The sequence below is a fragment of the Podarcis muralis genome, chromosome 2, assembly GCF_964188315.1.
Source record: "Podarcis muralis chromosome 2, rPodMur119.hap1.1, whole genome shotgun sequence".
Taxonomy (NCBI): domain Eukaryota; kingdom Metazoa; phylum Chordata; class Lepidosauria; order Squamata; family Lacertidae; genus Podarcis; species Podarcis muralis.
The window spans coordinates 32140166-32157033 of NC_135656.1; the positions used below are offsets into that span (position 1 = coordinate 32140166).

The 16868-nt window shown below is 42.3% G+C and overlaps 1 protein-coding gene and 1 long non-coding RNA gene across 2 annotated transcripts; one reads left to right on the top strand and one right to left on the bottom strand.

Annotated features, from left to right (window-relative positions):
- The first annotated feature begins 108 nt into the window (after window positions 1-108).
- LOC144326924 (uncharacterized) lies at window positions 109-11060 on the top strand. The gene is made up of 3 exons (XR_013391816.1): window positions 109-264; window positions 2606-2706; window positions 10959-11060. It is a non-coding gene; the product is annotated as an uncharacterized LOC144326924 (long non-coding RNA).
- On the bottom strand, window positions 3768-11190 carry NME1 (NME/NM23 nucleoside diphosphate kinase 1). The gene is made up of 4 exons (XM_028716407.2): window positions 11055-11190; window positions 9740-9841; window positions 5854-5966; window positions 3768-4366 (listed from the first exon to the last, which is right to left on the bottom strand). The coding sequence occupies exons 1-4, from the start codon at window positions 11181-11183 to the stop codon at window positions 4249-4251; spliced, it is 462 nt and encodes a 153-aa protein (XP_028572240.1). The 5' UTR covers window positions 11184-11190; the 3' UTR covers window positions 3768-4248.
- Window positions 11191-16868: the final 5678 nt, after the last annotated feature.

Below are 16868 nucleotides of genomic sequence, written 5' to 3' on the forward strand. Positions count from 1 at the left end.
CCTCCTACTCCGCGTAGGTCCCTCGCCGCCGCTTTGGTTTTTGCAATCTGAGCAGATGGTGGTTCCCCGCCTCGCCCCAGGATCCCGAGTTGGAGGGGGAAAGCATGCCAGCAGCATTTCTGTGTTTTCTCCCCAGTCAGTGGAGGAAACAGTCTGAACAATATACAGCACAAAGCAACCCGGAGATTGCTTATCCTCAGAACTCGTTGAAATGAATGGACCTGAGTTATATAGGGCAACCCTAGTCGTGTCCGCTACTTAGAAGTAAGTCCTATAGAATTCAGTGGGGCTTGCTCCCAGGGAAGTGGGGATGGGGTTGCAGCCTCAGTCACGTTCGTAGGTGACAACAGGACTACTCCATTGGATACAAGGAAGGGATTTTAATCTGCATGGGGCCAGGGGGTTGATGGGAGCCGATAGGGATTTTGACAGGTGGGTGCTCCTGCCCACCTGTCAGATTTGGCCCACACATTTGGCCTGTGAGGCAGATCCTTATAAAGATCTAGCCTGTGGATCCTAAAAGGTTCTCCACCTGCTCTAACTAGGGAGAGCCCATCAGTACAAGCCTGCCTCTCTGATGCAGAGGGGAAGCTGATAAAATCTGATAAAACATGCTTTGTAGCAGACTGTCTGGATTCCCATTTTTTAAACAACGCAACTTAAAAGTCCTCTGCCTTTTTGCCAAGAACATGTAAACTGTGCTATGATGTGCTTTGCTTTTTCCACCAAGCCCAAGCATGTACTTTGCTTTCCACAGTATCACAGGCTTCTCAGTGTAATAATTTCATGAGGTATTTTTGCTCCCATTAATATGTTGCAGCCTTTAACCACTTCCTCCAATCACTCCTCAAATTGATTTATTTACAAAGGAGATCCATTACTTCTCCCACGCCTACCAATAGTTAAAGGAACCCACACATCCCCAAGTAGATCAGGCCCTTAGGACACAAGTTATTTTTCACAATTTCCTTGCTGAAAATCTCTTCCCCTCCTCCTGCAAAAGATGCTATTAACACTAGTTGAGGCAGGAACATGTAATAAGGATACCCATCCCCCGCCACCAATTCTAATACCAGCTTCCTGGATGTAATTTCTAGTGGGGAAACTGGGAAGGCGAAAGTGTTAGCACCCTTTCTTGCAGTGCTGTAGCCTGGGTCCACTTCAGGTGGATCTTCAGCTACTTTTAAATCTTGTGGAGAAAATAAACAATCATATGTATTTGATCATCAAACATGCTAAACTGGGGTTTGCACTGTGGAAAGGAACATACTTTTGGGGAGGACTGCTCATGATTTAATGTGCTGAAGATCCCAGGTTGAAACCCAGCATTTCCATGTAAAAGGAGCAGCTGGCAGATGATGGAAGAGACCTCTGTCAATACTTTGGACTACCAATCAGAGGAGACACTACTGGAATTACCAGGTGTAAGGCGATTTCTTATGCTCAGAGTTGAGAAATTATAATTCATGATCTGAGCTTTCAAACGTACAAGCCAATCATGCTGTGGAGCAGCCTGTCTGCTTTCTTAACTGTGATACATAGCATGAATTAAGTTTTTGTAGCTCATGTAATCAAGATAAGGAAACGTATGCAGATGTAATGAAGCTCAACAGAATTAAGAAGCAATACTGTACAATGCCTTCCTTTCCGACAACAAACAGAGTAATAGAAATGAGTGACAGGAGGCACAGCTTAGTGAATGTCCCTCGTATTAATCGCCTTTTCTCATAATGCATTTCATAAGCATCTATACTAATCTTGCCTTAAAATGGCCTATGAGCAGAGTTAGAATTAGAGGGGATAAAAGAGTTTAATAACCATCTGTATAAAGCTTTATTTTCAAAGTGATACCGCAACCCATGTGTATCCACTAGAAGCAAAACCAACATTTAAAATTTGCCAGTATTTGTTACAATTAAGTTTTATCCAGTGCCACTATTGAGGATGTGTTGTGGGAACACTGTCAACTTATGCAATCCGCTGATGTGGGCAAGGTGCTGGCAGCAGTACATCTGACCACATGTCCCCTTGACCCCTGTCCCTCCGGGCTTACTAACTCTAGCACAGGGCAGCTGACTGGTTGGGTCTAGAGTGTAGTTAACACTTCATTGTATGAGGGATCATCCCTGCTGCCTTGAAAGGGGCAACTCTTAAAGTGTGGCAGCTCCTAAAGAAATTGACTCTGGACCCCTTCGGCTAGAGCAACAATCAACTAGTCACAAATAGCTGGTCAGGGGCCTGAGTCTCCCTTGGTTGCCCTGATGGATGACCTTTGCAGAGAGCAGGACAGGGAGAGTGTGACCTTGCTTCTGCTTCTTGATCTCTTGTCCATTCACCACGGAATCCCTCTGGACTGGCTCTGGGGACCACAGTATTCTAGTGGTTCCAATCCTGCTTTTGGGACAGAGTCCAGAGACTAGCATTGGGAAGGTGCTTTTCGGCTCCCTGGGCAGCTATGTTATGGGCTGCCACTTGACGTCATCTTATTTCCAATGCTATTTACTATCTACATGAAGCCACTGGGAGCAGTCATTGGGAGTTTTAGGGCAGGGTCTATTTCTCCATAACATAACTCAGCTCTATTTCTCTATAACATCTGAATTAGGAGAGGCCATAGAGGCTCTGGGCTGTTGCTTGGATGCAGTGGTGAGATGGATGAGGGAAAACAAGCTCAACTTGGACCCTGGCAAGATGGAGGCACTGTGGGTGAGTAACTCCCATGTCTGAGAAATTGGGTCAATTGCCTGCCCTGGGTGGATTGTACTCCCCCTGAAGGAAGAGGTTCACAGTTTTGGGGTGCTTCTAAATCCAGTTCTGTCACTTGAGGTTCAGGTAGCCTCAGTGCCTTTTACCAGCTGCAATTGGTACAACAGCTACACCCATTCCTGGACCAGGAAAGCTTGGTCACAGTAGTCCAGGTATTGGTTACTTCAAGGCTGGATTACTGCAATGTACTCTTGTGAGGCTTCCCTTGCACCTGATTTAGAAGTTGCAGTTAGTACAGAATGCTGCTGCACGATTGCTGATAAGAGTGAGACTTTGCCAGCACTTAACACCTGTGTTCAGTGCCAATTTGCTACCGGGCCAGGTTCAAATTGTTAGTATATAAAGCCCTTAGCAACTGGGGACCGGTCTACCTGCAAGATCACCTTATATTCCAATTCAACCACTTCAGTCTGTAGAACTGGCACTCAATATTTTAGTGTGGCAGCATCTACACTTTGGAACTCCCTGCCTTTTGATATCAGACAAGCACGTTCACTGTGCACTTTTGGCACCTACCCAGATATCTAGAATGTTGGTGTGTGTTTTAATCTGTTTTTAGTTTTTTACTGGTTTTAATTTTCTGTATGTTTTAAATAATTGTTTTTACTGATAATTTCATTGCTTTATTCTTTTTGTAAACCATTTTGAGGGTTGTTTTCTTTACAATCAAGTGGTATATAAATTTTATGAAATCAATCACTCAATCAAATAGATTACATATTCTATAAGTGGCTGGGGAAGCCCAGCCAGATGGGCGGGGTATAAATAATAAATGATTATTATTATTATTAAGTATTCAATATGCTGTGATTACACCACATTTAAATTACACTGTAGTGCAATGATTTGCATTGCTGCATTCATCACCTGGCAGAAGAGCCAGAAACAGAAGAGCCACTCTGCTGATCCATTCAGGGATTATGTTATTTATCACTTGTGTAACGTATTCAGTGGTAAACGGTTTGTATACAGTAGCTAATAATAAATAATAATAATAATAATAATAATAATAATAATAATAATAATATATTATTTATACCCCGCCCATCTGGCTGGGTTTCCCCAGCCACTCTGGGCAGCTTCCAACAAAATATTAAAATACAATAGTCTGTTAAACATTAAAAGCTTCCCTAAACAGGGCTGCCCTAAACATCCCTTCTCATCTTGCAAACTCATAAATATGAACAACCTAAAGTAATGGTTGACTCCATTGAGTACAGTAAATATAATAAAATTAAGCATGTGCGTTTGATAACTGCTGAAGGAGAGCAAAAGTGTGTTCTCTTCTTCATCAGCCCTCACCCCATTTCCTTTTCTAATGAATAAAAGTATATTCCAGTTTAGTTAAATAAAACCTTCAGTCAGCACAACAAATACAATTAACATTTATAAATCACACAGGGCATTTGGGGAAACAATTTTAGGGGATATTGGAGGTAGGAACTGTTTCCAGATAAACATAACAAAGGAATACACAAGTTTTTAATCATAGATCCATGGGTGCTCACAGCTTGTGTAGTCGACAATTTCTTCTGGTGTGAACCATAGGTTGATTTCAATCTCAGCATTTTCTACAGAGTCACTGCCATGAATTATATTTCTGAAAGGGCAATAAAGTTGAAAAGAATTTCATCATTATGGTAATCAAACAGAAAAACATAGAAATAATAGTTTTATTGGCTGTTAAGTTTTGACAAATGGACAATAACCCCTCCCCCCATATTACCGTAATTGTGCATATACTGCAACAGAGAAGTGTCTTTGCTGGATGTAACGTGAAACCCTTGTGTTTCAGTAATTGTTTGCTACTATAACAAGCTATTTCTTTTCCACTCCTTTGCACCCTCCTAAGACAAAGTGTTTATTTCCCACAGGTGCATATTAAACTGTGTGCAAAGTTTCCAAGTCTTAAATTTAAACCACAGTCCAAAGTTTTTATAACACTACTTCTTAGACAAGCCTATGGCGCTCAAAGGGAAAAACAATATTGCACAATGTATTCTTTGTAAAGGAACTCTGAGGTGCTACAACAGCAGTGTTTGATGCTTTTAGCAGGTTAGCCTCTCTCCATAACCTGTGCTGCCCCAAGGCCATCACATACAGTAGCATAAGGAAATGTGGCAGGAGGAACTATGGCAAATACAGGCACTGAGACAATGAAAAGGGCAAAAGAAACAGGGGCTTGTTAGGCTTGCTGTAATGTTGGGGAGCTACTATGAGAAGCACCAGCTGTTCAGGTCATAACTATTAATTTACCCTCCAAATGTCTTTTTAAAAATACAGTCGTACCTTGGAAGTCGAATGGAATCCGTTCCGGAAGTCTGTTTGACTTCCAAAACGTTTCGAAACCAAAGTGCAGCTTCTGATTGGCTGCAGGAAGCTCCTGCAGCCAATCAGAAGCCATGGAAGCCCCATCGGATGTTCGGCTTCCAAAAATAGTTCACGAACCGGAACAATCACTTCCGGGTTTGCAGTGTTTGGGAGCCAAAATGTTTGAGAACTACCGTAAGCTGTTCGAAATCCAAGTATGACTGTAGTAGTAGTAGTACCATATTTTCCCGTGTATAACACGCCCCCGTGTATAACTCTTTGCACAGAGTTGTTGAGCATTTTGGGGGGAGGATTGCCCAGGGTTGCTTTTGGGGGGGGAGGGGATTGCTCACTCACCCGCCTAAACAACACTTCCAGAAGCCAACAAACGCCTGACCGCTCACCCTCAGAGGCTGCCTATCGCCCGCCCAATCAACAAAAGCCCTTGATGCAGACACTTATCACATGCACTACCTTCGCTGACAATCTCCTGCTGGCGGCAGCAACCAATCCCCCACCCCCTCTCTGAACTACCCATGTATAAGATGACCCCTATTTTTATACATTACTTCATCGAAAAAATCCTTGTCTAATACACAGAAAAGTACTGTACGGTAATGATGATGATAATAATAATAATAATAATAATAATAATAATAATAATAATAATAATAATTAATAAATAGTAATGCACAGATATAATATTTGTATCCTAACTGCATGTAGACTAGAACTAGTTAGCAATTCCATTTTGTAAGACGTCAATTCGGAATTTACCTGCCGACTTGCACACAGAAGTCACCACGAATTGTGCCAGGTTTGGAATCTGCAGGATTAGTTTCTCCCAGCATTACTCTTCCGGTCTTAACTACATTGAGGCCTTGCCATACCTTGAACAACCAAAGAACTGAGATTAAAACGATTGTTGCAGTAAAAGAGTAAAAGTCATTATATCACAATATTCTCACCAACTCCACCACCGTGTGAATAAGACAGCAGTGTGCAAACGGCCTCTCGGAATTTACTCCATCAGTGGACAGAGGAAAAAGCAGGGGACCATTTCACAAAATTCTTCCAAGGGGAGGGGGAGAAATTCTCCAACATTTGCTTAAGGGTGTGGCTTCCCACTAGCAGTGTAATTTAGCACAGTTTCAATATTTTAACCTAAATCTTTTTAAAAATCTTTTTTCCCCCTGGGTTGGTAGCCTGGTCACCATTTTACACCCTCCATAATTCCCTAGATTATCTATCCATAGTTCTGAGACATTGTGAAACAAACAAAAGGCTGTCATTATAAAATGCTTGAGGAAATTTGGGGAAATGGTATTAAGTGGCCTTCTTCTAGGGTGAGAAAAAGGAATGAATTCAGAAGATTTATCAGAAAAATGTCTTATGAGAAATTTTGACTCAGCTGTAATTAATAGAATTTGGTTGTAACTAATTAAGCTTTGAAGCTTTCCTTAGGCCTGTATGGACCGTGACCAGAACCAAGTACAGTATAGCATTATGCCCATTTAAGCCCCACTGGTTTTCATGGGACTTAGATGGCCAGAATGCATGTGTTGCTCACAGGAACATATGAATCTGGCTCTTACTTAGCAAGACCACTGGTCCATCTGTTCCATCCAGTACAGTTTACTCTGACTATGAGCTATTCTATTTCATTTGGTAGCCTGTGGGGGAGGGATCCCCTTCTGCTTTTGTGGCTGAGTGCTGCTACATTGTGTATATTGGTGAGTCAGCCAGCCAAATTTCTTTGCTAAACACCAATAGCCATCACAAAAATGCAAATTTTCAGGTAGAGGGATACCTTTTAACAGAGGTGATCCCCAACACATTGGATCCCAGCTTGTGTGATAATTTTATTATCTCATCTACAGTGGTACCTCGGGTTAAGAACTTAATTCATTCTGGAGGCCTGTTCTTAAGCTGAAACTGTTCTTAACCTGAGGTACCACTTTAGCTAATGGGGCCTCCCGTTGCCGCCGCGCAATTTCTGTTCTCATCCTGAAGCAAAGTTCTTAACCCGAGGTAATATTTCTGGGTTAGCGGAGTCTGTAACCTGAAGCGTCTGTAACCCGAGGTACCACTGTATTGGACTGCTAGAGAAAACATGATACCTTATGTGTAACATATTATCCCTACTAACCAGTAAGTGACAAATTTTACAATGATATGCAGCGAACAACATCTTCCGTTTCTCTCTCTCTGGCCACAGATGCATTGAAGAACATTTACAGTGGTACCTCGGGTTACATACGCTTCAGGTTACAGACTCCGCTAACCCAGAAATATTATCTCCGGTTAAGAACTTTGCTTCAGGATGAGAACAGAAATCGCACAGTGGCAGGGCGGCGGCAGCGGGAGGCCCCATTAGCCAAAGTGGTGCTTCAGGTTAAGAACAGTTTCAGGTTAAGAACGGACCTCCGGAACAAATTAAGTACTTAACCCGAGGTACCACTGTACAGTCGTACCTTGGTTGACGGATGGAATCCATTTCGGAAGTCTGTTCAACTTCCAAAACATTCGCAAACAAAGTCACGGCCTCCGATTGGCTGATTGGCTCTGGAAACAATTCCGACAGCCAAAACGGATGTTCGGGTTCCAAAGAACGTTTGCAAACCTGAACACTCACTTTCGGGTCTGCGGCATTCAGGAGCCAAAATGTCTGAGTTCGTCAAACAAGGTGTTCATCAACCAAGGTACGACTGCACAGGCATTCCATTGCATCTCTCCTCTGAACATAATGTGGGCATAGTTTAGAATCTCAAAGCAGCAAATGTTTTCCCCGTTGCACCAACGGAGAGCTAACAAGTCAGACATACATTTTAGATTTTTCTCTAATTACCACTCAAACATAAATAACGTGCTCATGTAGTCCCTTCAATAATGTGTGTGTGAAAAGTAAACAAACCATCATGTCATAAAAGCTCTGCTATCTTGTGAACCTTTCATTTTGTGTATTTTATCCGAAGGAAGTTTGTTCCTCCTCTTCTCAGACAGTAAAACACCCATTTTTTCTAAACTAGTACAGGCAAAATACTACATTATGGGCCAATGCAAGTATAGTGCTAAAGAAAAAAAAATGTTTGACATTGTTTTCAACCCCTATTGCTTGTAACACCTTTCAAACTCATTGCTTTATTCCAATATAATCTTAAAGTGCTTAGCATATAGATAGTTTCACAATTAGCAAGAAGACATGTTGCTCAAATCTGCCAGCAGTTTTTGTTGCTGATGGGTGCTTATCCACTTTTACAACAAAGGGGGGGGGGGGGGAATAAGGAATTGAACTGTACAGTGGCAGTGCCATTTTGTAGAATCTGAACCAAACGATTGGGGTTAATTTGAACATGTAGACGTAAGAGGCTTACACTGCAGATTCCAGAGTACATTTACAGATCTACTGCCTCCTATTTCCATTGAAAAACTGTTAATTCAAGCAGGCCACTAACTCCAGGTGTATGCTTTGACTTATACAGAAGCACATAAACTGTGGCTGAGTCTGATTTCTATATCCTTGAGTCTCTCCACCTCTCCACCATGCCCACCCATAGTCATAATGTGGATGCCTGCATCCATTGTGAATTATCAAGTATGGACAGACTGTTAGAACCGAGAGATGGCAGAGCCTAGGATGGTCTGGGCATAAGATGCAGTTTTCATCTCTCAGGTAGCAAGATGCTGTGACAACGACAGCTTCAGAGCTTGGACAAAGCACTGAAGGGAAGGCAGCTATTTTTGTAATTCTCGCAGGCCTTGCTCATCTAGAAGAAGATAGAGGGTTGGGAGGGGTTTTTTTTTTACACTCGTTAATATTGCTGCACAGTTGCTACTTTTAACGAGCAATTGCTATGGGACGATGGGAGTTATCCCAAGGCAACAGTGCAGTTTTGCACATGTAACCTGTGTAGTTGCTATGATCACTGCTTATTTTTATTTCATTGCTATGTGACGATAAGATTCTAATAGTGGTTATCTAAATGGGGCCATAGTTTGCCAACCTTTCAAAGATCTGGGGTTACAATTAGATCAATTAATTGGCCTTTGGCTGATTAACATTCCATGCCCTTTTAAACATGTTTGTGGGAGGGCGTTATTGGTTGGTTTTCGTTTTCATTATGCATTTTGTATTTTTGTGTCGTGAACTTCCCTGCAATCTTTGGCTGGAGGACGATATACAAATTTAATTAATTATCATAATTAGTAGTACTAATATTGCTAACTCTGAAATTCTCCATTTGAAAATATATTAAAATGGCAGTCTTTGCTTAGAACTTTACTTTCTATTTAGGCAATCACATTGTGTTACATTTGTTAATCATATTTTGAATCTGGGCATTATTTAAAGTAGTCTCTTTTTATTCTATTTAAGGAATGGAAGCACTTCCACATAAAAATGTAGAAGTTTGGCTCTTAGTGATATTGTGGCCTTGTCCATTATTAGTATCAGAGGTTGTTTATTATTATTATTGTTGTTGTTGTTGTTGTTGTTGTTGTTATTAAGAGGTTTAGAACAATCATATTGTTTTGTTTCCTTCCACAAGAACACATATAGCATATATTCTGAAGATGCAACCAAACTGCATCTCTTTCATCAGTGCTTGCTGCATAAAGTTCATTTGCTTTTTAAAGAAATCAAGGTTATTTGCTGAAGACTTACCATGGCTACAACAGGTCCAGAGTGCATATATTTAACTAGCCCAGCAAAGAATGGCCTATCCTTCAGGTCACTGTAGTGTTCACTGAGAAGATCTTCAGAGGCCTGCAGGAATAAAATGCTTAGCATAAGAACTTAAGAGCATCTTATGTCAAATAAAATTAACTACAAGAGTAGTATTAATCCTTAAATTGCACGCTTGCTTGTCAAATATTGGCCCTAGCACTTTATTACAATATTGGTTTAGCTGGCTAGTACAGATTTTAAACAATATTTATTTTGGTTCATTCGGCAAGATGATTTCCACTCAAGTTAATTGAACAACGCATTTGCACCTCCCAGAAAATCTGAAGCATTAACTTTAAAATATACCTCTAAGGACACACCTTTCCGACTAAGGACAGCTGCTTACTAAAATTAGAGTACTCAGCGTGGCTTTACTTTCTGCTAGATATTGGAAAGGATCCAAAATATTAAGTTATATTGTAAAATACTGAATCAGTGGTGTAGTGGAGCAGGAATGAAATGGGGCTACAGCACAGTTCCAGAACATTTCTTTCAGAGCAAGAATCATAACAATAGCGGCCAAAATTCCAGGGTAATTGACAGACCCACTGGCAAGTGAATGAGGCGATAAGGAGGCTTTTGAATTTTACTACAGTTTGTGACATATTAATATAGAGGAAATCAGTGAATAAGGATTAATATAGAGGAAGTCTGAGAATCAAGCAGATTCTTCTTTCTTTTTTGGGAGGGTACTTCTTCCTTGGAGGGGTGAATACTTCGTGCTAGCAGTATCAATGGAAACATTTATTTGCAAAACTGTTTGCATTCCTATTAAAGTTACAGTTCAGTGAGTTTTAGAAGTTGAACCTATGCTGTCGGAAGTAAGCAGCACTGAGTTCAATGGAGATTTTCCTCAGGTAACTATGCAAATGATTGTAGTCACTACAAACGTCTCATTGGGGGTCTGAACCCGGGTCTCTCCAACCTGCTAACCACTACACCACCCTTGGCCAGGGTTCTAGGTATTGCACCATAATGCACTCTGTATGCAATGAACTGGATATTATGCTATGTACTGCTGAGGGGTATGTATAGGTTGATCGACAGGTCATCAACCCAGCCACCTATATTTGTGGACTCTCCTTGGGGTCGTAGCTACGGAGGCTGCAATGTGCTGCAGTTCAAAACTGACTACTTCAAATTTATTTCTGTTCAGAGTCCGCTTTGAGAGGCACACAACAGACCGATAAACAACACATGGCAATTCTGCAACAGAAGTACAATGCTTGGCAATACCTCGACAGAAACTTACATGCATGAATTTCATGGCTACCAGTTTGAATCCCTTCCTTTCAAATCGCTTGATAATTTCTCCCACCAAGCCCCGCTGTACTCCGTCAGGCTTGATGGCGATGAAAGTCCGCTCAGCAACTGAAGCCATTATCCTACTGCAATAGGAAAGCAGCGATATGACCAAGATCTAAATCCTGCTATGGCAGAAGTCTGGAGGGTTTAAAAAGTCTCAGTCTGTTGCAGCATTATGCAGTATTAGACTGAGGACAACCCATCAGTTAAGTGGATTAGGCGCAGTGTACACACACTATTCATCTTACATCAGAGGATAACCAGCACAGCAGTGGTCCCACAAATGTGCCAAATAGCTGCATATACAGTCAGTTTAGCACTGAAGAATATAGAAACATTACAGTCAGTTAGAAAGGAGTTATATTACAGGTGTACTCTAAGTTACACAGCAACTGAGATTTGGCATAAAGAAAATGGATAAAGCCTGGTTCATAACTTGTATCTGGTGTTACAGGCATATCCATATGTTCTCATAACAAAATTACGACACTGAGCAGATAAATGTGAAAGTTATCCCCCCACAAGGCCCAAGATACTAATTACAATTGTTCAACTTGAAACATGGCAATTTCACTTTCCAAGTAATACAGAAGGTCCATATTTCATACAAGACCTAATGCCTGAATGAGGATTATGTATTTCACTGTTCGTACCAACTGAAACTAACAGAAACCTTATTTTCAGTTTGGTGTGTTTAGGATCAGAGTAGTTACAGATCAAGTTTTTGTACACTTTACTGATTGATTGATTGATTGATTGATTGATTAATAGTCATTTTACTGTAAACAGTATGCAACCTTGTAAGCATTTATAGGCTACATGTTTCTGATATACTTACTAAATTATATTTATTATGTTAAACTTCAAAGAGCTTTTCAGAAAAGTGCACATTTTCATAGGATAGATAGAGATACACCTCAAAGGTCATCTATTCCAACACCTGTATGCAGGAAATGCTCTACTATAGCTTCCTTTACAGATGGCCATTCCAGTCCCTATATATATATCAAGGATACAGAACCTTTGGCCCTTCCTTGGTTGGTGGACTCCAAATCCCATCTTCCCCTGTGACCACTGACTATGTTAGCTGAGTCTGATGAGAGGTTCCCTATCTCTGCTACAGCTTCAGTAGCAAGAGTTTCCTATAGTTATATTATTGTACTGCATTGCATTATTTACTCATTTCACAAAAAATAGATACTGCTTGACTGTAAAAACAAAACAAAACCTTGAAGTAGTTTCCAAAAAGAATGAGACAATTAAATTTTCAGTAAAAACAGTTGAAAACATTTAAAGCATTAAAAAAATTAAAATCAACAGTAAGCTAAAAACAAGGTTTAAACACTTGTCAACAGTCTACATATCTGGATAGGCTTGCCTAAACATATGGTTTAAGCATGTGCCAAAAAGAGCACAGTTAAGGCACCTACCTGTGGTCAGTGGGCAGAGTTCTGAAGTGTGTCACCTGTAACAGTTCTAGTTCTGCAGACTGAAGTGATTGACCAGGCCTATATGGGGCATGGTGATCTCGAAGATAAACTTCACTTCCCCAGAGACTTCTCAAATGCCCATGTGCTTGCTAGACACCCTTCCCTGCCTGCCTCAAATGCCTACGCACTGCCCTCTAAGTATACTAATTCCATAAGCCTTCTCCTGCCTTCATCTCACACTGTCATCCACATCCCTTTTCTGACATCTTCTGCAGCACTACTGCTTCTGCCACACTTATGACCTCTGAGACACCTCTGTCTTTCCCCCCAGCATCCTGGGGCTCCTTGAGCCATGCCTCCCACCCAGTTGTGCACCCGTACCTGTCTGCCTGCCGTTGTGAATCCGCTCGTGCTGGTGGCTGTGGTAACACTGTCGCTACTACAGCCCCCAGCCTGGCTACAGCCCAGCCTCACAGTGGGACTCCTTCAGGTACATTCCCTTCTCACCATACCCATTAGCTGCCTTAGGTCTTCAGCTTATTGGCAAAGCAGGGACAACTTCCTGGCGCTTTGGGCGCCATCTGCCGCCGGCTTCAGAAACTGCTCCACAAGTTTCTCAGACTGGATTGCTGGCATCCATCTGTCTTGAGACAGACAATTGAGAGAGCCTTGGGGGTGAAGTTAGCAGCACTGCAACAAACTCCCCAGGGCACAAGGCTGGAATTATTATTATTATTATTATTATTATTATTATTATTATTATTATTTATACCCCACCCATCTGGCTGGGTTTCCCCAGCCACTCTGGGCGGCTTCCAACAAAACACTAAAATACAATAACCTATTAAACATTAAAAGCTTCCCTAAACAGGGCTGCCTTAAGATGTCTTCTAAAAGTTTGGTAGTTATTTTTCTCTTTGACATCTGAAGGGAGGGCGTTCCACAGGGTGGGTGCCACTACCGAGAAGGCCCTCTGCTCGGTTCCCTGTAACTTGGCTTCTCGCAGTGAGGGAACCACCAGAAGGCCCTTGGACCTGGACCTCAGAACGATGGAGGTGGAGACGCTCCTTCGGGTATACTGGATCGAGGCCATTTAGGGCTTTAAAAGTCAGCACCAACACTTTAAATTGTGCTCGGAAACGTGTTCTCGGAATAGTGTGTATGGAGGTCCTGGGCTGTCCCTGCTGGCCTCGTTGATATGGTCCACAGCAATATGCTTGGCACTAGTTGGCTGTAGGATTTGCAGCAGGAGCTGTACAAGGCACCATCCAACCAAATTGGGGACTCCACTCCAGATTTGTGTAGGCTTTACTCCTTAGCATTTTCTTCTCCCAAAGATATCCTGCAAGGCAGCGGAGGTCTAGGATCAGAGTTTTCCTTTTCCTGGATGGGTCTCCTTTCCAGATTGACCAGCCCCATCTGCCCCTCACTTCCCTCTACAGCACATAGAAGGAATAACAATAGCAATAACAATAAAGGTAAAGGTAAAGGTACCCCTGCCCGTACGGGCCAGTCTTGACAGACTCTGGGGTTGTGCGCCCATCTCACTCAAGAGGCCGGGGGCCAGCGCTGTCCGGAGACACTTCCGGGTCACGTGGCCAGCGTGACAAAGCTGCATCTGGCGAGCCAGCACAGCACACACGGAACGCCGTTTACCTTCCCGCTAGTAAGCGGTCCCTATTTATCTACTTGCACCCGGGGGGTGCTTTCGAACTGCTAGGTTGGCAGGCGCTGGGACCGAGCAGCGGGAGCGCACCCCGCCGCGGGGATTCGAACCGCCGACCTTTCGACCGGCAAGCCCTAGGCGCTGAGGCTTTTACCCACAGCGCCACCCTCGTCCCACAGCAATAACAATAATGATATGTTAAAGGCATTCTCGCCCACCTGGAGTTTCAAGCCTTCCCACTGTTACCCAGGAGGGGGGAGCAGCCAGGTAAACCTCAGGACTTCAGGTTGGCCCCAAGGGTTTTTCAATCCTCTTAGAGAGTGGGAGTATTTTCATCCTGATTTTCTCCCCACGCACAAAGTTTGTGAAGAGACTAGACAACATCAGCTATTCATTGAGCATGCAGTCTGATGCATTTGCAGGGAGGTTATATGCCATTAATAGATTAATTAATTAAGTTGTTATTTACTTTATTTTCCCAGTGCAACCCAAAGCAACTTACAATAAAACATTATGTCAAGCAACTGTTATTTCATACTTTCAGTGCATTTCCCCATCACTTTCCTTATCGCAAAGAGAGAGAAAAAAGTTTTGGAGGGAAGCAGGTTTGTTGAGCAAAGGCACCATATTAACTTTAATTTGCTGCCATGTTCTTGAATCCCACTCAAAACTAGCAGCCTGGAAGCACCCTGAACCACCAGGATTCTATTCTCTCTTTAGCATCCTCACAAGCTGTTTGTTGTCACCTTTCCACATTGCATAGTATTGATATAATTTTAGTATCTTCACCTCATTTATCCCTTTGCTGCTTGCTTCTTTATTTGTACTGTACTTCAGCCTTTTGCCATTTGTCTTTTAATCCAATAATTGGATTGATCCTTGGTCTTTTTTTCTCCTTCCTGTGGTTGCCCTTGATCCTTTTATCCTCTGCCCTTTAACACCCAAGCTGTGATTCCAGACACACGAGTACCAGCATTTTCAGTGTGGCTGTTCCTACTAATAAAAGTAATGTCACCACCATCTCTCTCTCTCTCTCTCTGCATCCAGTGTATATATTTCCTTCCTATCATTTTAACAGAGAGAGAAACCTAAAATGGCAGATTTTCTTAAATGCAGACTTCCCATTTCTAATAATCTGTCAGTATTTTTCACCCAGAACTGTAAAAAGAGTCCTTATTGCTTTTGCTTACCATAGTTGTATCCTGCATTTTCCCCAGTTGCTCTGGAGGTGGGGATTAACCATTTCCACCTACACACTGTGGTCCTGATGAAATCCATGCCCCACTGAAGCTGCCATTGGCACCAAAGCACCCTTTTAGAAATAAATCCTATTTATGCGGAGAGCGCAAGCAAATCCTGACAACTTATGGTATTCACAGATTTCCAATGGTACAGTAGAGGTCCTTAGCTGTCCCTCAACTCAGGTTGATTTGAAGGAATAATAATAAGAATAAATAATTTTATTATTTATACTTCACCCGTCTGGCTGGGTTTCCCCAGCCACTCTGGGCAGTTTACTGCATATCTAAAAACATAATAAATAATAATTTGGAGGAGCCTCCTCTTTTTTAGTCAGATCAAAATTCAGTCTTCCATTGCAGACTGTGCAGTTTGACTCTCTTCAGACCCAAGAGGGCCATATCCAGTGCTTCATCTTCTTTCTCTCCTGTACCCTCCAGCTCCCCACTCCCCAAAATCAGACTTGGGGATCCTCTGGAGCAGATTCTGGAAGATATTGTGGGATGGGGTGAGGGAGAGGAGAAGAAATGGAAGCAGTGGATACAACCCTTTATAATTATTTCTAGGTGACAGAGGTATGAGTCAGAAGTACACATGATACCTGTTAAGCACATTTGGAACACAATATTTCCCTCAAAGAATTATGGGCACTGTAGTTTACCCTTCACAGAATTACAATTCCCAGCAACCCACAACATACAGTGCCCAGAATTATTTGAAGGAAAGAATGTCCTTTAAAAGTATACCACACAGCCCATGTGGTAGCCGGCTTGTGAGAGAACAGACCCTTCATGTCACTTTTGGAGAGAGATGTGTTTTCACTCATTTCATTTCAACCATAATGAAATCATTGTTTATTTTTTTCTGCTCTTTCCTTTTCTGCAGTGAAAGGCTATTAGCTCCTATCTGAAAGCCACCTGCTGCTTATTCTGGTAGCATGACCTATTATTGGATTAGAGCATGACCTGCCCTTGATCTAGGGTCATCCAGATTTGCTTTCATTCTACTTTTCTAGGCACAGGTCTGTGCTTTAAAGCTCCCTGTCTGAGCATTTTTTAATTATTATTTTTTGGCCCCAGCGCTTTCCCCATGAAAACCTGCTCTTTACTGCTGAATTGGAGCAGACATGCTATGTGCAATGTTATTAGCATTATCTATGTGGAAGCGGGACGCAGGTGGCACTGTGCGTTAAACCACAGAGCCTAGGACTTGACGATCAGAAGGTCGGCGGTTTGAATCCCCGCGACGGGGTGAGCTCCCGTTGCTCGGCCCCTGCTCCTGCCAACCTAGCAGTTCGAAAGCACATCAAAGTGCAAGTAGATAAATAGGTACCGCTCTGGCGGGAAGGTAAACGGCGTTTCCATGCGCTGCTCTGGTTCGTCAGAAGTGGCTTAGTCATGCTGGCCACATGACGCAGAAGGTGTAC